Source organism: Coenobita brevimanus, chromosome 82, assembly GCF_032717465.1.
Source record: "Coenobita brevimanus isolate Jiangsu-jjx chromosome 82, ASM3271746v2, whole genome shotgun sequence".
Lineage (NCBI taxonomy): Eukaryota > Metazoa > Arthropoda > Malacostraca > Decapoda > Coenobitidae > Coenobita > Coenobita brevimanus.
Window position 1 is genome coordinate 13211011 of NC_137035.1, and position 24517 is coordinate 13235527.

The 24517-nt window shown below is 43.6% G+C and overlaps 1 protein-coding gene across 1 annotated transcript; it reads right to left on the minus strand.

Annotated features, from left to right (window-relative positions):
* Positions 1 to 760: 760 nt before the first annotated feature.
* LOC145409605 (uncharacterized) lies at positions 761 to 1465 on the minus strand. The gene has a single exon (XM_080279956.1). The coding sequence runs from the start codon at positions 1463 to 1465 to the stop codon at positions 761 to 763; it is 705 nt and encodes a 234-aa protein (XP_080136082.1).
* Positions 1466 to 24517: the final 23052 nt, after the last annotated feature.

The following is a 24517-nucleotide window of genomic DNA, read 5'->3' on the forward strand; positions in this document are numbered from 1 at the left end:
TAATCCCTGTTAGTGACATGAGTCTCCACTGCTTTTTCCAGATCTCAACCGATCACTAGTTCATGGTCATCCCTGCAAGGCCCCACTTCTTGGTGTACCACCTCCACCTGTGGAGGATGTATAAACTACACTGCTTCACTACCCTCAACCTAAGAAGAAGAAGAAGTGGTCACTCTTGTGTGCGATTCGGGGAGTAGAGCAAAAGATACAATGGAAGCCAATACAACCCAGCAGAGAAGGCAAGAAAAGGAGAAACATTACCGAAAACAAAATTGGACACCGGACAGCATACTGCTGTTAGCACGACTACTCTTGGATAATGTAAAAAGCCTAAAAGGGAGCTTCGTTTCAGCGGGGAGTACACACATCGTGCCTGGCAGGATGCTTGGAAAAGCATATGTGACAATCTTAATTCCGTATACCCAGGCACAGACAGAAGCATAAAGGAGTGCCAGAAAAGGTGGCAGACTGTGCAGGCTGAGGCAAGAGCCCGAATTGCAATGTACAGTGAAGGACTGGTTGCAACAGGTAAGGATCAGCCTCCATTGCTTACCTTTAGTGACTGCTTACCTTTAGTGATAGTTAAGAGGCATAGGAGTCAGTGCTCATAAAAGGTGCCTCTTCTCTGTTTTACAGTCTCAGCATACTTGTCATACGAATTTTTAAAAGCATTCACACTCTGGCTCGTGACTACTTCATCCGGGAGACTATTCCAATGGTTCCCTACTCTTGCATTAAAAAATTTTGTCCTCCGTGTGGTTCAGTGCCTGAGTTTGACTAGCTTCAGGCTGTGTCCTCTGGTGTTTGGTTGGTTGTCTCTTAATGCAAGTTGAAGAAAATTTCCACCTTTAACTGCATCAATACCGTGGAGTACCTTGTATGTCTGAATCATGTCACCACGTATCCTCCTTTCCTCCAGTGTGGTGAGGCCAAGACGGGCCAGCCTTTCCCCGTAGGACAGTTCGGATAGTTCTGGGACTAGTTTAGTGGCTCTCCGTTGTACTTGTTCGAGCTTGTTAATGTCTCGACGGGTGTGTGGTGACCATGCTTGGACACTGTATTCCATCCGGGGCCTGATCAAAGATTTGTACAACGGGAGAAATATCTCTGCATCCAGGAATGTGTAAGTTTTTCTTAAGAGTCCCACCATGGAGTTTGCATTGGCTGCTGCCTTGGCAACTTGTACTGTTGGCTTCAGGTTGGGGGTAACGTATACACCTAGGTCCTTCTCCTCTGTGGTGGTTAGTGGAGCGTCACCCATATGGTACTGGTACTCTGGATTTCCTCTCCCAAGATGCATGACCTTGCACTTCTCCTCACTGAAATTTAGAAGCCATTTTCTGCTCCACTCCTGTAGTCTGGTGATGTCCTCCTGAAGAATCTCTCCATCTGATGGGTTTCTGATTCTTCTGTAGAGCTTGGCATCGTCTGCGAAGAGCTTATTGCTTGACCGTACCGAGTCCATAAGTTCCTTTTTCCTTTTTTTTTTTTAAATTCTTGTCCACTTCTTAAAGTACTGCATACAGTGAAAGCATCCCTATTAGTTTCACAAATTTAATCATACTAGCTGAGTATTGTTGTGGCTTTATTCATCCATTGAATTGTTACAGTTAGACCATGTACAAACATTCTTGGTAAGGTAAAGGTTTAAGCAGTAGAAGCAACAGAAAAAGGTTATATATAGCCCTGATCAGAAAAACAAAACAAAACAAGCTGGAGGAATATGAATTTCATTGGTAAGGTCCTTCTACTCCTTCCAAGAAAGCATACCTTTACCAACATTCTTGTTGATATGGCTTGTTACCACAGTTCAATAAAATTTAACTAATACAAGGAAGTGCTTCAAAAAAATAAATAACAAATTGCAGTTAGACAAACAGAACTCCTTGTACTTGAGGTATTACTAAGTTCCGATGGAAGTTTCGTGGGAAAAAAGGTGTGCAGTTGAGATAGTGTAATACCAGTTGACCTTACTCAAAGTGCAAGTAGGGCCAACCATGTACACTTAACCCTCGGCTATCATGGGTTCCGCTATAGCATATCTTGCTATCACGCCTATATAAAAAACTACCCAAATACCTTTATCATGCACTAAATGCCTGCTATCGCGCACCGCAAATGTTCGAAAATTTAAAAAAGGCCAGGCTCCAGTGCTAAGCCCAGCCAACAAAAGCTTCACTCCGTGATTGGTCGTGTGACGTCAGCGCCAGCCAAGCGCTGATTGGCCGCCCGACCGAGTCTCTTGCCTGCCAAACCATTCAAGTGCGCGCCCTCAGACCGTGAACAGTGATAGCAAGAACAATAACCTTTTTTATGATATGACCATGGCCAACGTACCCCTTCCTCATCCCCCTACCATCACCCAACATAATGCTGCGGCACCTGGCAGGGAAATAAAGAAGAGGAAGAACCTAAGTTATGCAGATAAACTGGAAATGTGAAACTTATAGAGAATGGCGAGACCAAGCGAAGTGTAGGGAAGAAACATAACATCAATGAATCAACTGTGAGGGGTATTTATAAGAATCATGATCTATCTATCTATTGCCAGATGCCATAATCCCATAAGGGGTGGCCATTTGACTCTGAGTTATTTGTTTTACAGAGAGGGGCACTAACCCTCCACCAACCCACTTGTTAAAACATGCTCATTTTTAGACTATTATATATAAATATGTGGTACAAAAAAGTATCTTAGGGGTAAATATTGAGGTCATGGCACCAGTTAGAATTATTACCATAAGTTCTTCAATTCGGCTATCACGGTTTCGGCTATAGCGCAGCCATAGCGGGACCAATTGGGAGTGATAGCCGAGGGTTGAGTGTAACTTATTATTTTCAGATTATTTTCTGGTTTATTGAATACTAGCTGTCCTCCCAAATAATTCTTCAGCTACAAGTAATGGACAAATTAATCATTGGCAATTTGCCCCCTATTGCAGGTTGTGGTCCTGCACTGCCTCCCCTCAATGACCTCGATGAGATCATCGCAAAAATACTTGGTTTTAACAATGTCACCCTACCAAGGTAGGGTAGTGGATGTTGGAGTGGCCCTGGTGAGAGAGGATAGTGTTTGGAAACTCCCTGTACTGTTGTTTGCAGATGATACTGTGTTGTTGAGTAAAGACGAAGGGGAGCTGCAAGACTTGGTGGATGAGTTTGGGAGAGTGTGTAAGAAATGGAATCTAAAGGTGAATGTAGAGAAGAGTAAAGTGATGGTCTTTGAGAGAGGTGAAGTCAGTGAATGTACGGCGAGGTTGGATGGTGAGGAATTGGAAAATGTGAGTACGTTTAAGTACTTGGGTAGTGTGATGAGTAAGGATGGAGGTTTGGAGGGTGAAGTGCTTGAAAGGGTACAGCAGGGAAGAAAGGTTGCTGGTTCTTTGAAAACAGCGATAACAAACAGGGAAGTGAGCATGGAAGTGAAAAAGTTACTACATGACAGTATTGTGATACCAACTCTAATGTACGGAAGTGAAGCTTGGATATTGTTGGAAGGACACAAGTCAAGAGTGAGAACAGTGGAAATGAGTTATTTAAGATGAGCCTGTGGAGTCACATGGAGAGACAGGCTGACGAATGAGGATATAAAGAAGCATTGTGGTGTTGATGTGGATGTGATAGGAAGCGTTATGAAGAACACACTGAGGTGGTTTGGCCATGTGGAGAGGATGGAGGGTGAAAGACTGACGAAGAGAGTGTATGTGAGTGAGGTGGAGGGGGGAAGAGGGAGGGGGAGGCCGAGGATGAGATGGAGGGATGGGGTGGAGAGGTATATGAGAGAGGAGGGTGTGAGTTGGGAGCAGGGCAGTGAAATGGCGGGGGACAGGGCGACTTGGAGGCGATTTGTTTGTGGCCACCCCAAACGGGATTGAGGCGTCTGGCAATAGATAGATAGGTAGACCGTGAAGGGGACTTGAGATCAGTTGGATATTAACGAGGTCCATGCTCCAGTGACCCTGCCAGACAAAGGACTTGGTATTGTGATACCAACTCTAATGTATGGAAGTGAAACTTGGAGTTGGAGGGACAGAAGTCAAGAGTGAGAGCAGTGGAAATGAGTTATTGGAGAGGAGCCTGTGGAGTCACATGGAGAGACAGACTGACAAGTGAGGATGTGAAGGAGTGTTGTGGTGTGGATGTGGATGTGATAGGAAGTGTTAGGAGAAACACAATGAGGTGGTTTGGCTATGTGGAGAGGATGTAGAGTGAGTGACTGGTGAGGAGAGTGTGTGTGAGTGAGGTCGGGAGGGGGAGGCCAAGGATGAGATGGAGGGATGGAATGGAGAGGTATATGAGAGAGGGGGGGGTGTGAGCTGGGAACAGGGCAGGGGGACAGGGCGACATGGAGGCGATTTGTTTGTGGCCACCTCTTACGGGATTAAGGCGTCTGGCAATATAAATATATATTTTTTTATGTCCACAGTATTTTATTTCCCACTCATACCATTCAGTTAACGCCTGTTTAGTTATATGTTTTAGATTCCTGTATTATAACCCTTGATCATTCATATCCTCTTCCATAATTCATTACTCATATTTGTAAAACAAATAACTCAGAGTCAAATGGCCACCCTGTATGGGATTATGGCATCTGGCAATAGATAGACAGAGATATTTGAGCACCATCATTTAATGTTTCCTTCTGGCGTGTGCTTTATGAAATATCTATTCATTCTCCATCTTTCTTATGTCCATTTTAATACCCTTAGATTAACATAGTAACTCATACGAAAATGCAGGAAGTACAGTAGGTGGAAATATACCAAAAGTTGTACCCCCCCTGGGGGTAGTTTTTTTTTTTCAAGAATACTCCCCCAGTACCCCTGCTTGTCGTAAAAGGCGACTAAAAGGGTTGGCGGAGGGTTAGTACCCTTCCCCGGAAAACAACTAACTAAAAAAACAAACAAGAAGCCTCAGACAAGGACTGACCTAACGATGACGACCCAGGACCGGACAAAGGAGTTGGTAATGGCTACATGGAATGTAAGAGGAGTGAATGATGAGGTGAAAGAGAGAAAGATTGTCCAGGTGCTTGAGGGTGCGAAAGTGGATGTATGTGGAATAACTGAAACAAAATGCAGAGGAGAAAGTGTGAGAGAATGGGAGTATGGATGGGGTATATGTGCAGGAGTAGGTGAGAATGAGAGGGCAAAGGAAGGAGTATGTATAGTTGTGAGTAAAAGGCAGGAGAAGAGCATAAGAGAGTATGGATCAGTTGGGTCAAGGATTGTGTGGGTAAGATTGAAAGTTGGACTACAAATGTGGGCGATTGTCTGTGTATGTGCCAACGCAAGATCGTGCTAGCAGAGTGAGAGAAGAGTTCTGGACAAATGTGGAAGTGTGCATGGAAAAGTTTGGAAGGAATGAGAGAGTGTTTTTGATCGATGATATGAATGGTAAAGTAGGGAATGTGGAGGTGGATGGAATAGTTGGTGAGTGGGGTGTGCCTGCTGAGATAGACGAGAATGGCAGTGCATTAGTGGACATTTTTGCTGGGAGGGGGGTGGTGATAGCCAATACCCTCTTCAGGCATAAAATGATCCACAGGTATACATGGCGAGTGATGAGAAGGGTGGGTGATGAACTGAATGAAAGGAAGGCAATGATTGATTATGTGTGTGTGGATGAAAGGATGCGAAGATGTGTAATGGATGCAAGAGCTTATAGAGGTTGTGGGAGTGGACTTTCTGACCACTACTTGGTGGTGGCCAGAATTAGGATCCAAGTAAGATGGAGGAATAGAAGAAGGGAAAAACAAGAGGAAGGAGTAGTTGCAAGGAGAGTGGAAAGGTTACAAGAGGATGAGAAAAAGGCAGAGTATAAGAGAGAAGTGGAGGAACGATTGGGCAAATACGAATTGGAGCAGATGGGGGACGTGGAAGGTGTGTGCAGGATATTAACAGAAGAAATACGTGCAGCATGTGATGTGGTGTGTGGGAGGAAGACAAGACAGAGGGGGGTGCAAGGAACAGCGTGGTGGACTGAAGAGGTGAAACAGGCTGTGGCACAAAAGAAGAAATCATACAATGAATGGATGAAAAATAGGGGCGTGGAAGAAGCTGAGAGGCGGAAGAGAGAGTTATATGTAGAAAGAAAGAGAGAGGTGAAAAGATTAGTAAGAGAGAGTAAGAAGAGAGTGGATGAGGAATTTGGAAGGAATTTGAGTGTAAAGTGGAGGGACTGTAAGAAAATGTTCTGGAAACAGGTGAAGAGAATAAGACAGGGTGGAAGTGAGGTTAGCAGGGGAGTGAAAGATAAAAATGGTAGATTACTAGTGGAGAAGGGAGAAAAAGTGAGCAGATGGAGAGAACACTTTAAGGAATTGTTGAACATAGAGGATGGAAGTAATGCGAGTATAAGTGGCTGGGGAATGGCTGGGAGAAGGAGGGAGGTGAGAAGACAGGAAGAAATCAGTAGGATAGTTGTGGAAGCAATGAAGAAAGTTAAATTGGGGAAAGCCCCAGAAATTGATGGAGTGTGTGAAGCATGGGAGAGAGATAGTAGTAGAATGGATGTGGAAGATGTGCAGATTGGCCTGGGAGGAAGGTAGAGTCCCGGAGGATTGGAAGTCAGGTATAATTATTCCCTTGTACAAAGGAAAAGGGGAAAAAGAAGTGTGTGGTAATCAAAGGGGCATTTGTCTTCTTAGTATAATAGGAAAAGTGTATGGTGGGATACGTATTGACAGAGTTGGAGAAGAACAGGGAGGCTTTAGGAAGGGAAAATGTTGTGTAGATCAGTTATTCATTCTTAGAGCTTTAGTGGAAAAGTTTCTAGAGAAGGGAAAGAAGTTGTATGCAGCTTTCATGGATTTGGAGAAAGCATATGACAGGGTGGATAAACAAGGATTGTGGAAAGTATTAAGAATATATGGAGTAGATGGGAAGTTGTTGAATGCTGTGAAGTGTATGTATGATGGTGCTACGGCTGCAGTGCGTGTGGATTGTGAACTATGTGAATTTTTCTCTTTGAAGGTTGGGTTGAAACAAGGATGTGTCATGTCTCCATGGTTGTTCAATCTGTACATGGATGGGGTAATAAAAGAGGTACAAGGTAGGGTAGTGGATGTTGGAGTGGCCCTGGTGAGAGAGGATAGTGTTTGGAAACTCCCTGTACTGTTGTTTGCAGATGATACTGTTTTTGAGTGAAGACGAAAGGGAGGCAAGGTTTGGTGGATGAGTTTGGGAGAGTGTGTAAGAAATGGAATCTAAAGGTGAATGTAGGGAAGAATAAAGTGATGGTTTTGAGAGAGGTGAAGTCAGTGAATGTACAGCGAGGTTGGATGGTGAGGAATTGGAAAATGTGTGTACATTTAAGTACATGGGTAGTGTGATGAGTAAGGATGGAGGTTTGGAGGGTGAAGTGCTTGAAAGGGTACAGCAGGGAAGAAAGGTTGCTGGTACTTTGAAAGCAGTGATAAGAAACAGGGAAGTGAGCATGGAAGTGAAAAAGTTGCTACATGACAGCATTGTGATACCAACTCTAACGTATGGAAGTGAAGCTTGGACGTTGTTGGAAGGACACAAGTGAAGAGTGAGAGCAGTGGAAATGAGTTATTTAAGAGGAGCCTGTGGAGTCACATGGAGAGACAGGCTGATGAATGAGGATATAAAGGAGCGTTGTGGTGTGGATGTGGATGTGATAGGAAGCGTTATGAGGAACACAGTGAGGTGGTTTGGCCATGTGGAGAGGATGGAGGGTGAGAGACTGATGAAGAGAGTGTATGTGAGTGAGGTGGAGGGTGGAAGAGGGAGGGGGAGGCCGAGGATGAGATGGAGGGATGGGGTGGAGAGGTATATGACAGAGGGGGGTGTGAGTTGGGAGCAGGGCAGTGAAATGGCGGGGGACAGGGTGACGTGGAGGCGATTTGTTTGTGGCCACCCGAAATGGGATTGAGGCGTCTGGCAATAGAATAGAAAGAAAAAATTACGTGAAAATAGTGGCTCATTATTTTTTATCTTGTCAACGACAACAGGCTGGGGCAGCACCATGGTAGCAAGCTGGCAGGTGCTGTGGAAACTGCTCCACCAACCGATGCAAGTCTGCCAGCGTCTGAGGCCACCGCAGAGACCTGCCAGACTGTACTGCCGGTCGATGAAGCCGAGGCCCGACACTTAAGAAGAAGCGAAAGCTTGAATTAACCCTACTAGAACAACAGATACAAGCCTCTAAGAAGAAACAGGAGGCCAGTCAAGCTAAACTTGATTACTACAGTTATTAATTGCCATTCATCCATCCATCCATCATCCAATCCTACATTGCCCCATGAGCCCAGGGCTGGGCAGTTGGTCCCGACATTTAAGATGAGGGTGACCAGCCTCACTCATCCCTTAGTGGCATTACAGGTGCAAATAAACCCCAACCACCCCTTGGATATAAACCTTCACCGGCTGAATCCGATTGGAGTGCAATAATTACCTACTAAACCACCAGGTGCCAAAATTTAGTTATATGGTTACCACCCAGCATAGTAAATATTGCTTCTCCTTAAAAGAAATAAAGAATAAAAATATTTTTATGACCTTTCAGATCTTAACAATAAATACTGTACCCTACAACAACTGGTTCCCATCATGGAGATTAGCTAATGGATTTGGGGGAAAGTACACAGAAAGGGATATAGTTCAATCTCATTTTTATGTACTAGTACACTGTATGAAGGGTGTAGCAGCCTCTCATCACTCATGGAACAAGAGTAACATTTTTGTACTTCATATCACAAGGCAAAGAGAAATAGTATGACACTAAAGTACCAATACAACCAAAGCTGTAAAATCTTGGATTCACAAATTGTAACATTAGATAAGTGGGAGTAGTTACAATTTATAATAGGTATTATGAAATGACATGGCAAGTGTTCCATACAAAATACAAATGAATACTGTTGTCAGTATAAAAAAAAAAAAAAAAAATACTGCTGGGATGGATTTGATTTGTATGCAACACATCAATCGGGGTAAATAAAAGCACAGGACAAGTTGGGGTAAAAAGTAACACAGCCCTGCCAATCTTGAACTGTTGTCTAATTTTTCTAGTTTTTGATGTGCTGATAGGCCTACCTATACTCCATATTATGTGTATGCAGATTTGCCCAACAATGATTATGATCAAATGAAGATTTTTTTTTTTTTTCTGCTTATTTAACTTTTTTGGCATTTTTTAAGTAAAGTAATGCCATTTCAGGTGCTTTGAATGCACTGCATTCATTCTGCTGTCAGGAGATCAGTGACAGCTGCCCTTAAGAGCCAGACCAAGAGACAGGACTTGCCTGCTTTTGTAACTCCAGTATAGATTTTTTTTTTTTTTTTTTTTTTTTTTTTTTACTCAGGTACAGACCCCCCCCCCAAGGGGTAATGAAAAACCTCTGTTTTTTATTGCATCTAATAAACAACAAAGCAAAAAAATACAACAAAACAGCAGTGTGAGGTCCAACAAAGCTTCACAATGAAGATAAACTTAATGGAAAGCAATACAGTTATTTTTTTGAAGAAGCAAAAGTTCATGAATGTTTCAAAAATGTAGTTTAGTTTGGATTTGCTTCTCCTAAAAAGGCAAAACACTAGGAGAATGTGAAGTTTGCATGGTTCAGTCCAAACAAGTAAGATACCAGTATATATAAAGGAGAAGAAGGCACTCAGAGAGCACATACCTCTGTCAGTGCAATTGCAGGATCCTGATCTGGATCTGGATCTGCCCCCAAATTTAATCATATCTTTTTTGGCCCATGGCCCACTCTTCCACAAAATTTTATTGAAATTCATACGAGAACTTTTGGAGACATTGTGTGGACAAACAAAAAAGAAACACAAATACAGGTGAATACATAACCTTCAACTTCGTTGGCAGAGGTAAAGCCTTGGTTGATAACTGAAATCATGTATCTATAGTCACAATGTATGTAGTATTTTTTTTTTTTTTTTTTTAAGTTATAGGTTATGTATAAATGTGCTGTACACAAACAAGGAAAATTCATGAGTTTTTGAAAGCTGTATTTCCATTAGTTTCAGAATTTATATATATATATATATTTTTTTTTTTACCCCGAGAGCAGTTATCATTTTCCCCATTCACTGGGGTAAAAAAAAAAAAAAAAAAAAAAAAAAAAAAAAAATCCACATATTCTTTGAAATCTAAACTCTGACTGGCTGGAGAACTTTCATTCATATGTCATGTTTTAGGTTGTTATGTACCCATTGCCATGTGGTATCCAGTCTGCCCATTTGCTCTGATACAGGATCGGTGAAGTAGAGTTAAATTGTTTTTATTTACCCTGATTGACTATACTTGAAGTGAAGTCTGACAAACTGATCCATGTAGCGAAAACCCTCACGGCATGGTACCGTACAGCAGCAGGCACATGATTTGGTGGTTCTTCGACATCCTGCTGATCTTCACCACCATTGTCTTCTGCAGGGAGCTGTCCTGGTAGCTGTCCAGGTATATTGATATTTCTATCTTTGCAGATGTTATGCAGCATAGCACAAACCACAATGATCTTGCATATTTCTGATGGAGGTCTGACTCATATTTCACTGTTAAGAACATGGAATCGACACTTCAGCTGTCCAATTCCTCTCTCCACAACACTTCAGGTTTTCTTGTGTGCCCTGGAAAGAATGGTGTAGTTTAGTAGAAGTGTACTGTACTTCAAGGTACATTAGCGCATAAAGCTAAAATAACTTAAAACTGGTTAAAAAAAAAAATAAATAGTATCTCATCCAATATTTAATGGACAAAATGACTGGGTTAAGCAATGTTTATTCAGTGTTTGAGGAAGTTGAACTCGTATGAACCATAAAACTGACTGACTTTTTTTTTCTCTGTCTCCATATATATATATATATATATATATATATATATATATATATATATACAGTAATCCCCCCAATATCCGATGTACTGTAATAGAGCCAAAGGCACGTCCGGAAAGTGGTCCTGTCCGGATATTGGGCCCCAGCCTCCTGGACTTGTACTTATGGACCCTAACTCAGAAAAACACCTATACAACTCCCTCTGGACATGCATTGTACCTATTTAAGACCCAAATCACACCAATTAGGGACATAACGACTGAAATAAATGCAAAAGAACCATAAAATGAGGTTTTAGAGGTGAGTTTATACAATATTAAATAATCTGGGTACTTACAACAAGTCCCTGGCTCCTGGACTGGTAGTTATGGACCCTAACCTAGCCTAACTCAGAAAAACACCTCCCTACTGCACATGCATAACACCTAAGACCCTATTCACACCAATAAGGGACATAAAAGAGTGAAATGAGGTATTAGAGGTAAGTAGAGTATGGAAAATACGGTACAATATGGAACATTCTGGGTACTTACAGCAAGTCCCTGGCCATCTTGATGAATAACCCACCTCTCAGACTCGGACAGTAAGAAGGAGTTCCTGAAGCACTTGCAGTACACTGTTCATGAAGTCTTGCACTGGACTTAGTCATCTGCACTCAGAATTCCATTCTCTTAACACTACGCACTCTTGTCTTACTTGTGCTCCATTGTACCTTAATGAAATAAGCACTTAAAAGTCTTTCCACTCATAAAACCATTTTCCAAATATAACACACACTAGTTAATTTACGTTACATTGAAAGTCAATTAAATCTTTGTCTTTTCACTCAGAATTCTAATTCCTTAACAATATGCACTGTTTTTTTTTCTTCACTGCACAACACTGTAAATTCCCATGTGGTCTACTGGAGAAGTTCTAGGCATTTAATCACTGTCACTGTCTGAGAGTAGCTCTTGTGGGTGACTTAGGGGTGCGTCGCTGGGTCGTGGTGATGGTGTACCCACTGCAGACGACTCTGAAGAGAGGCGCAAACTCACGTCAAGTGGTGACTCCAACGTGCCTGATGTGCTGGGCTGTGACTCGGAGCATGAGGGCCTGTCTTGGGGAGGCAATGGAGTGGAGCCAGTGATGGGCACAGCGGGGGTCACAGGCCTGAAAAAGCTGTCAATGGTTGATTGACGCAAGGAACGACAATTTTGATGATTAACCCCTACACCGCGGGCATGTTTACCAATGTTTTGCCTGTCCCGCGGGGTTATTCGGGCTCTGACAGACTCTCAAAAAATATTTGCCAAAAATCAGTTATTAGTCCTAGAATATTAAAATTACATATGCTTATGGCACATACCTTCAGCTTTCTCCTGGAATGTTTGTTGAGCCTTCGTCGGTTACCGTAGGACTTGTGGAGACCTCTGAAGTTGGGTAACGAAGTCTCCACTTTACACTTCCCGACAACCCGTAATATGATTACCACAGCCAGATATTAACACTATAAACACTACTCTATGATTTTCAAGTAGTTTGGGATCCATACTCCAAAAAAAAAAAACTGTGAAAGCAATGAAAATTATGAGCGCGTATGACCTTCGCACTTGCGCTAGTTCGCTCTTGGTACTCTGTCATTTATTATTCATAAAACCCCTCACACTTTATATTTCTATTACTGTATCACACTTATATATATCTGGAGTTTTTCTCCATAACTTTCCTTCAGTAGTAGTAGTTTACTGTCACTGAAGTCATTTAATTTTTCATTTAGTAAAATATGTAGAGAGCCACGGATTCACTTTCACTGTTATAACATAAAGTATTTGTACTCATATTCTTATATTACTAATTACTTACATTACTATTTACATTTTCTATTGTATTTTCAATATTTTCCCTTCTATTTCACTTACACTATGTTAGTCACTGTCACTTTCAGTAAGATAAAACTATAATACACTGTTCAATCACATGTAATGAACATCCATTTCTTTCACTTGCTATTTACACATTATTTACACATTACTCTCCTTTCCCACTTGCACTTTTAGAACTGCTTCTGGCTGTGGTAATCAAAGAAGCAGGTAACACAGAGGGGAACCTGGCACTCAGCACACTGCCAAGAGGTGCGTTTGTGCTCAGGTGTGCGTCGGGTGGTATGTGCACACACCTGACACCTGCGGATCGCAGCCTTCCTTTTACCTGTGGCAGGCATTAGCACCAGTCTGTGCTGATCCATATACGCCCTCTGCTCAAGTCGGTCGGGAAGTGTTACTGGATGGCGCCTTGGAGTTGCTGCTGTCACCCTACCATATCTTTCCAGCAGCTGCTGAACACAAGTCCTGGCGAACAACCTCAGGGAGAAGGACTTGGGTGGCTTGACCTTCATTTTGTACAGGATGAAGTCGTTCAGCATCGTCATATCTATGAGATGCAGAAAAACTTTCCTGTACCACCTAGTATTCTTCCTGAGGCAGTCGATCTCACCAATCATCATGTCGGACTTGTCCACCAGCCACATGTTGATATTGTAGTCTAACACAGCATCAGGTTTCGTCACAGATTCGCCTGTCCTACGGTCGACCTTCCCACAGGCTGTCATTTCCCCCTTATGTACGGTGGTGAGCATGTGCACAACCCTCTTGTCATGCCACCGTATTGCCAGCATCTTCTCAGACTTGCGTAGGTGCATGTCTCCTCACTGCGAGGTTCCTGCCTCTGTGAATTTAGGGAAGTGGGCACGATTATTGTACTTTTGACAGTGTCGCAGGAGCCAATGCCGTGCTCTGAAAGGTATTTGGCAAGTTTCGGTGCTGTATAATAGTTGTCTGTATACAGCACATGATTCCCACCAAAATACTTTTCAAGGAGCACTTTCACTACACAGCCTGAGAAGCCAAGGGGGTGTGTTTTATCCAGATCGACAGTGCTGGCTGAATAAATGATGAAGTCATGGATGTACCCCGTCTTACAGTCGCACAGTACAAAGAACTTGATTCCAAAGCGATGGCGTTTGCTTGGAATGTACTGTACAAACCGAAGACATCCTCTGAACAAAACCAAGGATTCGTCAATGACAACCTCCTGAAAGGGGTGGAAGAATGACATAAACTTCATTCTGCTCAGAATCTCCCGGATCTTCCAGAGTGGGTCGGTTTGGGAAGGTACATCGTTGTCGGCAAAGTGCAGGTTTCCCATGATGTTCCGGAAGCGATCTCTGGCCATGCACTTATTGAAGGTGGGTGAGGGTAGTAAGAGGTCCATGGACCAGTATTCTTCCAGCTCATGCTTCTTTGAGTGTGGCATGAGAAGCATGAGGGCAAAGAACACATACAGCTCCTGCACTCCCAGCATGGACCACTGTTGCATCTTGGCTGCACCTGTACCACTTGCAGCATGTTGTGATTCATACCTGTTGGTCTCATCACATATGTGCTGCATGACTTCGTCATCTAGGAAGGCCAAAAGGAAGTCCACACACTCAGCATTACCGTCAAGAGTGAAGGCAGGCTGTACTCCTGAGGAGCTCTCATCAAAAACTAAATTTTCTGGCAAAAAATCGGACCCTTCCGTCCACGCGAAGGCGTCCAGGATTCCCTGTCGTGGCGGTTTAGGGTGGGTGAGGGTGGTGGGTGGCTGTGAGGCAGATTTACCCCGTTCAAGGTCACTTGCACTGACCCTGAGTTGCCGTACAGCACTAGCAGCCCTTACTCTAGTACCAACTCTACTTTTACTTGTCCGGGATTTACCTCTTCCTCTACGGCCTGCCTTCACTGTTGATGCTGGTGGTGACTCCGACGATGAAGACTCCGGAGATAATTCAGCAGACGAAGAGGAAGAAATGAGTGAAGTGGGGCTTGGGGAACGGGGAGGTGAATCAACTTGGGACTCATGGCGGGCTGGGTCACGCGGGGCCATTATTCTGGGGCTAACATGCCGCCTTTTCACTCTCTTCCCAAATTCCTTCCCTTGCTGCACTAACAGCTCCTTTCCCTTGGAGCTAGGGATAACTTCCGACACTGAAGCACTCGTACTAGCACTTTCTGGCACGATTTCCTCACCCGGCTCATCACACGATTCACCCGAAGGGTCAAAATCACTATCCATCATCACCATAGACAATTCTGCTAGTTCACGTGCCACTGCAGAGTCACTTAGTCCTTACCTGCTTCCCTCACGACTTTTTATGGGTGTAGAGGTCATAGGGCCATTTGCAATGGGCGCAGAAGCGGCAGAAATGGCGGGGCGCGAGTGCGACATGTTTTGACCACAGCGGAGGACAAGGAACTAAATGCCACGGCTTACCTGAGAAGGCAAGGGTTGACAATGACACTGAGGCTGACAGCTGCTAACTTACATGCTAATAAATTATTGATAGAAAATCTCGGCAATACATAAAGAAATAGGTAGTTCCAGGTGAATGTAAATGTCACTTAGGCTTCTCCCTTCCTTTCTGATATATATTTTTATTACAGACATAGATTACAAGGCATAATTCAAAGGGGAAATTACCGTGGTAATGTAGCGAATGAATGCACGTGAGGTGTTGTCAGGTGATAATTTGCCAATTCCTGGTGTATAACACTATCACTTACCTTATTTTTTTTTGGTATATATTATTTTGTATAAGTATAGGGCATAGGGCTTATTTCAATGGATGAAATCTGTGGAAAAATCCGGGGGAGATTTGCTTAGCGCAGCGCGGCCTGGGAGGTGAGAGGACAGGGTAATGGAGGCCAGGTAAGGAGGGGAGTCAGGAAGGGGGGAAAATCGCTAAAATGTCAACAATGGATGGGAGTACAGATGAGATTTGGAGTGCTGACTAGTGTTGGACACTGGCAGTACTGATAGATGATACAAGCCACCACTTGAAAGCCCGGGATAATTCAAAATAACACAGAATCACAAAAGTGACACCCCGCGGTATGATCCCTGAAAGCGTGCACTTCCTCCACAAGTCCAAAGGGCCCCATCTCCCTGTTGCAGTCCGGGTGCTCCAGGTAGTCCAGAACGACTCAGCTTGGGGATGGCTGGAGTAGTGTCACGCTGAGAGGAGTCCGCATCATCGTCGCTGTCCTCGTCGGAATCTTCAACCTGCAACTGAAAATGTGATCTCGATATCAGACAATCTCTGATACCCAGGACCGCCCTCATCGTCATCCAACCACTCACGCACTTCGTCCACATCAACATCGTCCCCATGCGCACGTAGACGTGCATGGAAGTCATCCACGTCAAAACCTAGGAAATCGTGCTCCACATCCGTTCCAAGAAGCAGACGAGACCAACCATTTTCTAGAATCTTGACAGGGATTTCCTTCCATGCACTGGCCCAGTTGTAGATGGCAGACTTAATGTTGTAGCGGCGAAGGTTTTCCAAATTCCGCTGGCCTAGAGTGTCCCATCCCTCCCTGCGCTCGTCCTTGTCCTCGAGAACAACCATCACCTCGTCCAGGAACTTCCGTCAGTACAGCCTCTTCGTTGCCACGATCACTCCTTGGTCCATCGGTTGGATGAGTGCAGTAGTATTAGGTGGCAGAAACATGCACCTAATGCGGCCATTCTCGGTCACCAAGTCATTGTCGCATGGGTGAGCAGGTGTATTGTCGAGGAGAAGGAGGGCCTTTACCTGGTCGCATGGGATTCCCAGTTTCTCTGTCTGGTAATGGATGGCCTCCTTGACGAAATGGCGGTGGAACCAGTCTTTGAAGATCTGGGCAGTGAACCATGCCTTCAAGGAATGGTACCAGACAGACGATAGGAAGGACATCCATCACCCCACGAAGACATCGAGGCTGCTTTGCACGGCCAACAATAACGGGCTTGAGCCAGTGCATGCCGTTAGCATTGGCACAACACAAAGCAGATATCCGTTGCTTGTAGAGCTTGCGGCCAGGTACACGCTTCTCCGTCTCCTCGGCTACAGTGTTCGTAGGCAAAGAGCGATAGAATAAGCCAGTTTCGTCAGCGTTGTAGACTTGACCGAGAGTGAGGCCCTCCCTGTTGATGAAGTGCTTCACCTTGTGCTGAAACTCATCTACTCCATCCTCGTTGGCGTCCAAAGCTTCGCCATGAGACTTACGGTTGGTAAGGCCATGTCGAAACTTGAACGCGAAGAGCCATCCTTCAGATGCCTTGAAGTCTAGGGCGTTGTGAAGCATTGCTAACTTCTCAGCAGCAGCCTTCAGCTCCATGCCACGCACCATCACACCAGCAGCACATTGCTGTTGATACCAAATCAACGTGGAGCGGTCGACTTTGCATACTTGGGAGTAAACATCACCTTCCTCTCCATGTTGCATTTGCTTTTCAACGAGAAGTCAGCCGTGAACTGCATGAGTTTGTCTTGGGATCTCTTGATATCAAACAAAGTAGATTGGGCCAGGTTGAATTCATGAAAGATGCGTGAGGAAGATCATCCCGCATCTACCTTGTCCAATATCTCCCTCTTCTTCTCCAGAGTCAAAACCACTCTCTTCCTCTTCTCAGGCGGCAGGGCCATCATCACACACATGAAGAAGAGGCACGAGAGCAGCAGGAGAGCCTGCAGCAGGTAAGGCACCACCACAAAAGCGAGCACGTGGGTGGCCATGACAACGAGCGTGCACACACAACGAGAGACGGGCAGTAAGTGGGGAGGATGCAGGGGCGCTCGCTGGTGCAGTGGTAACGTTCCCGCTTGCCAACTGGTGGACGGGAGTTCGCGCCTCGCTCAGGTTGCGAAAAGTTTCACTGACGAAGTGGGTGGTTACTATCCCCCTTGAGCAAGGGGACGGGTGTGTGCGTGTGTGAAGGTCACAGCCTTGCCCTTAGATCGGACTATATGAGCTCTCAGCTCCCTTCCGGGAGGGTAAAAGCTGACGATCACGACCATCAAGTGATCCTGACCGACCCGGAGATGTTGGCGGAACGACGCACCAAAACACAGCTGGCTCACGCCAGCTGTGTGTTTTTTTTTTTTTTTTTGGCCCATTTTGGGAATATTGGATCCTGGGACGAAAATGTCCGGTAATTGGGGATGTCCGGATATTATGGGGATTACTTATATATATACCGGTATATGTATATACATATATATATACACATATATATATATGTATATATATATATATATATATATATATATATATATATATATATATACGTACAGTAAAAGTCCAATATTTCGGCATCCAAATCCCCGGCAAATCTGACATTTCGGCAGTTTTGAGAAATAGTCCCATTTACGAAAATCTCCGATCGTTCGGCAGATTCTCCGATTTTTTTCGTCAGTCTTGAAATTCTCCATGAGGCTCGCCAGCTAGCTACCCACCTTTACCCGCCTTAGTGAGTGAGATAGTGAAAGTGATGGAACGAGTCTACCATTGCCATGAAGCTCAGAGGCTAGCTCTTTCTCCTATAGCATAAAGAGAGGACAAACATGTAGTGAGTCTAGCATGGGAAAGAGAATCTGTTTCACCATTCTTCCGCCATTCTTCCGAGTTGTTGCCGTGCTGCTGCCGACTTCTCTTGATTCTTCTGTGTGCTTTGTGAACTTCGTACCGAAATACCTCTGAAATTACTATTCGAGTGTGCTGTAAGCACCGTAACATCAGACAGGAGCTTTGTAACACCTGAGTGGACCAGCCGTGTGTTGTGAACAGTATAAACATCTTCTGCGTGCTTTGAAAATGGCCTCCACGTGTGGAAAGTTAACTGGTGTTAGCAAGAAGCGTACACATAAGATGTTGACTATTGCTCGGAAAATTGAGCTGTTGAAAAAATTAGAGGCTGGCATGAGTAGGAAACAGATTATGGATGAGTTTAACGTAAGCTCCTCTGCTCCCTCCTCTCCATCACCAACAGCAGTCTCTGAACCTCAAGCTCTACTGCCGCAGCAACAGGGAGAAAAGTCCTTAGAGCCTGTTGCAGGACCCTCTACTGCTGGGGACTTCTTCCAGCGGTAGCAGACTCCAATCAACCCCTTCTATTGTACATATGTAAATAAGAAACCTACTATAAGTTTAGGTAAGTGCATGTGAACTTGTAGGCCTACTGTACCATTACATTTATATACAGTATGTTCACTAATTTCTTTATTTTTCATATTCATGTATAGTACTGTATTCATTACAGTATTGTACAGTATCAAACAGTATACAGTACTCTCTCCAAACACATTTGTAATGATGTGAGTAATGATGATAGTGTTCACCGAAACATATAAGGTACTGAGTAGGTAGGGTTTTCGATAATTCGGCAATTTTGATATTTCGGCACTTGCCTGGTCCCATACATGCCGAAAATGCGGACTTCTACTGTATATATATATATATCTATCTATCTATCTATTGCCAGACGCCTCAATCCCGTTTGGGGTGGCCACAAACAAATCGCCTCCAAGTCGCCCTGTCCCCCGCCATTTCACTGCCCCGCTCCCAACTCACACCCCCCTCTCTCATATACCTCTCCACCCCATCCCTCCATCTCATCCTCGGCCTCCCCCTCCCTCTTCCCCCCCTCCACCTCACTCACATACACTCTCTTCGTCAGTCTTTCACCCTCCATCCTCTCCACATGGCCAAACCACCTCAGTGTGTTCCTCATAACGCTTCCTATCACATCCACATCCACACCACAACGTTCCTTTATATCCTCATTCGTCAGCCTGTCTCTCCACGTGACTCCACAGGCTCCTCTTAAATAACTCATTTCCACTGCTCTCACTCTTGACTTGTATCCTTCCAACAATGTCCAAGCTTCACTTCCGTACGTTAGAGTTGGTATCACAATACTGTCATGTAGTAACTTTTTAACTTCCATGCTCACTTCCCTGTTTCTTATCACTGCTTTCAAGGAACCAGCAACCTTTCTTCCCTGCTGTACCCTTTCAAGCACTTCACCCTCCAAACCTCCATCCTTGCTCATCACACTACCCAAATACTTAAACGCACTCACATTTTCCAATTCCTCACCATCCAACCTCGCTGTACATTCACTAATTTCACCTCTCTCAACACACACACCACAAAGCCAATCAGGAGATGGGACGTGTGTGCTGGGCATTCCCCAGGTCCTGTTCTCCCCATTTACTCTTTTTTAAATCAGCCCATACACCACTGATCGGACTAATGTATGGCCCGGCCTGCACTATATGTGCAGGGAATCTCTCAACGAACCTCTCTCAAAGACCATCACTTTACTCTTCCCTACATTCACCTTTAGGCTCCGTTTCTTACACACTCTCTCAAACTCATCCACCAAGCCTTGCAGCTCCCCTTCGTCTTCACTCAACAACACAGTATCATCTGCAAACAACAGTACAGGGAGTTTCCAAACACTATCATCATTCACCAGGGCCACTCCAACATCCACTACCCTACCTTGTACCTCTTTTATTACCCCATCCATGTACAGATTGAACAACCATGGAGACATGACACATCCCTGTTTCAAACCAACTTTCAAAGAGAAAAATTCACTTAGTTCACCATCCACACGCACTGCAGCCTTCGCACCATTGTACATACTCTTCACAGCATTCAACAACTTCCCATCTACTCCACATATTCGTAACACTTTCCACAATCCTTGTCTATCCACCCTGTCATTTGCTTTCTCCAAATCCATGAAAGCTGCATACAACTTCTTTCCCTTCTCTAGAAACTTTTCCACTAAAGATCTAAGAATGAATATCTGATCTACGCAACCTCTTCCCTTCCTAAAGCCTCCCTGTTCTTCTCCAACTAATTTCTCTGTTCTTTCTCAAACTCTGTCTATAAGTATCCTACCATACACTTTTCCTATTATACTAAGAAGACAAATGCCCCTATGATTACCACACACTTCTTTTTCCCCTTTTCCTTTGTACAAGGGAATAATTATACCTGACTTCCAATCCTCCGGGACTCTACCTTCCTCCCAGGCCAATCTGCACATCTTCCACATCCATTCTACTACTATCTCTCCCCCATGCTTCAGCATTTCACCACACACTCCATCAATTCCTGGGGCTTTCCCCAATTTAACTTTCTTCATTGCTTCCACAACTTCTATCCTACTGATTTCTTCCTGTCTTCTCACCTCCCTCCTTCTCCCAGCCATTCCCCAGCCACTTATACTCGCATTACTTCCATCCTCTACGTTCAACAATTCCTTAAAGTGTTCTCTCCATCTGCTCACTTTTTCTCCCTTCTCCACTAGTAATCTACCATTTTTATCTTTCACTCCCCTCCTAACTTCACTTCCACCCTGTCTTACTCTTTTCACTTCTCTCCAGAACATTTTCTTACAGTCCCTCCACTTTACACTCAAATTCCTTCCAAATTCCTCATCCACTCTCTTCTTACTCTCTCTTACTAATCTTTTCACCTCTCTCTTTCTTTCCACATATAACTCTCTCTTCCGCCTCTCAACTTCTTCCACGCCCCTATTTCTCATCCATTCATTGTATGCTTTCTTCTTTTGTGCCACAGCCTGTTTCACCTCTTCAGTCCACCACGCTGTTCCTTGCACCACCCTCTGTCTTCTCTTCCTTCCACACACCACATCACATGCTTCACATATTTCTTCTGTAAATATCTTACACACACTTTCCACGTCTCCCATCTGCTCCAATTCATAATTGCCCAATCGTTCCTCCACTTCTCTCTTATACTCTGCCTTTTTCTCATCCTCTTGTAACCTTTCCACTCTCCTTGCAACTACTCCTTCCTCTCGTCTTTCCCTTCTTCTATTCCTCCATCTTACTTGCATCCTAATTCTGGCCACCACCAAGTAGTGGTCAGAGAGTCCACTCCCCCAACCTCTATACACTCTTGCATCCTTTACACATCTTCGCATCCTTTCATCCACACACACATAATCAATCATTGCCTTCCTTTCATTCAGTTCACCACCCACCCTTCTCATCACCTGCCATGTATACCTGTGGATCATTTTATGCCTGAAGAGGGTATTGGCTATCACCAACCCCCTCCCAGCACAAATGTCCACTAACGCACTCCCATTCTCATCTATCTCAGCAGGCATACCCCACTCACCAACTATTCCATCCACCTTCACATTACGAACTTTACCATTCATATCACCAATCAAAAACACTCTCTTATTCCTTCCAAACTTTTCCATGCACACTTCCACATTTGTCCAGAACTCTTCTCTCACTCTTCTAGCACGATCTTGCGTTGGCGCATACACACACACAATCGCCCACATTTGTATTCCAACTTTCAACTTTACCCACACAATCCTTGACCCAACTGATCCATACTGTCTTATGCTCTTCTTCCATCTTTTACTCACAACTATACACACTCCTTCCTTTGCCCTCTCATTCTCATCTACTCCTGCACATATACCCCATCCATACTCCCATTCTCTCACACTTTCTCCTCTGCATTTTGTTTCAGTTATTCCACATACATCCACTTTCGCACCCTCAAGCACCTGGACAATCTCTCTTTCACCTCATCATTTGCTCCTCTTACATTCCATGTACTCATTACCAAGTCCTTTGTCCGGTCCTGGGTCGTCATCGTTTGGTCAGTCCTTGTCTGAGGCTTCTTGTTTGTTTTTTTAGTTAGTTGTTTTCCGGGGAGGGGCACTAACCCTCCGCCAACCCTTTTAGTCGCCTTTTACGACAAGCAGGGATACTGGGGGAGTATTCTTGAAAACCCCCCTACCCCCAGGGGGTATATATATGTATATGTATATGCATATATATATATATATATATATGTATATGTATATTCATATATATATATATATATATATATATATATATATATATATACTCGAGTTTTACCCCATGAACCATCCAAATTACTGTATTATTGTGGGAAAGTGAAATACAGTGACCTTTTATCCAGTATGGTAATCGGATCACACATCATTGCCATACTGGACTAACTCCACACTGAACAAATAATAAACCTTATGGGGAAAATTATTTAGATGAGACAAGACTAATTCATGGCAAAAAAAATCACCAGAATGTTGTAAACAGTAATAGGCAAACATAGAAAACTGCAGTTTAACATATATATATTGTAACACCATGAGATTATTGTATGGCATGAGAAATTAGAGCAGGTAGGAAAAAAAAATGTCCAACATATGGTGAAACTGCAGGAGAGTCCTTATGCACAGAATTTGCATTTGCATTTTTGTCACAATACTAAGTATCACTGTGGTAAATTTAAAAAGTTGCAGAAATCCATACAGATACTTTTGAATCCATCAGCCTGACAACATATCAGTTTAACATTGCAAGTGGTCACCCGCCATGTCAGAAATGGAGGCTGATTCACCTTCATAGTCAATCTGTCTATCAGCCTGACAACTTATCAGTTTAACATCGCAAGTGGTCACCTGCCACGTCAGAAATGGAGGCTGATTCACCTTCTTAGTCAATCTGTCATTAATTGCTCATCCCTACAAACCAAATCTAATATGAACTAACATAATTTAATGTAACCTAGCTTAATTTAACCTAACTTTAGAAAACAGAATGATCTGGGTCTAATGAATTTTTGATCCAAATCAATCAATTGTCCTCTGCAGGATGCCACTGCAAACATCAACAAACCTAACTTGGTGCACTTTAGTACAGTAACATAAATGCTATTTCTACGGAATTTGGGTGTCATAAATGGATTACACAATTATGAAAGATAGTCCTTGTCAAAACTTTCATCATTTATTAATGGGAGCTCTCCTGCAGTATATACCAACATGCTATTATGGTGTGCCAGACAGCACAGGAAGACTGACTTGATGACATCACATGCAAATGAATGTTTTGATTGGCCGCTGCACCTCTCCTGGCCAATGCGTGTCCTCAGTCGCTGCAGCACCTCTCCCTGGACTTATGGGACTAATGGACTCCCCCCCTCCCCCCCCCCAAAAAAAAAAAAAAATCTTGGATTTTGTTAATGTCTTGTATTAAACTAATTTATTTACTGATTTTTTTTTTAGTGTGTACCACTTTAAAGGTGGTTAGTAGTAAAGAAACGTCAGATGCAACACCACTGTATTAGCATGAATACAGTGAATGCTGAGGGTAATGCCAAGTAGGTGGATGTCAATTCAGTACATATGACTGATGGTAGAGATAAAAGGGTTCCAGTTTACTGGGGGGAAAAAATCCAAAGCCTCCTGATCCTAACAATTTTGGATTTGGGAAACTGCACTGTATTCTGAATGTCAAGGATCACCTTCACATGAAAGGGAATGACTCATGGTACTGCATCAGTACACAATACAAAAATCCATTTAAAAGAATCCACTTAGGGGTGATTTCAATCTGGTGGGGAGGTTACATACAGTCTTCATTTATCCCTTCATCACCGCTAGACATAATTCCAAACTATAAAATCACCTGGAGGTTGTAAGAATAAACTAAAATGATACGTTACAACAGTGAAGGGTTTAATGATCTCTCAGTCATAGTCCTGACCAGAAAAAAAAATTAAATATGACATATTAGTCAGCTATAAGCAAGAGTCCCTGAGGGAATGCACTGTTGAACGTGTCTTGTAGATGATTCCCCTTTGATGGCTATGTGCCATACTTCTGTAATGTTGAATGTATGATCTCTCAATCACCATACTTGCAATACGAAGATTATTTTATTTTTTAAATGAAAGAACTCATTATTTCTGTACTGATAATGTTTATCTGAAATAATATCCAAGGGGTGGTTGGGGTTTATTACTCATGTAATGCCAGTCAGG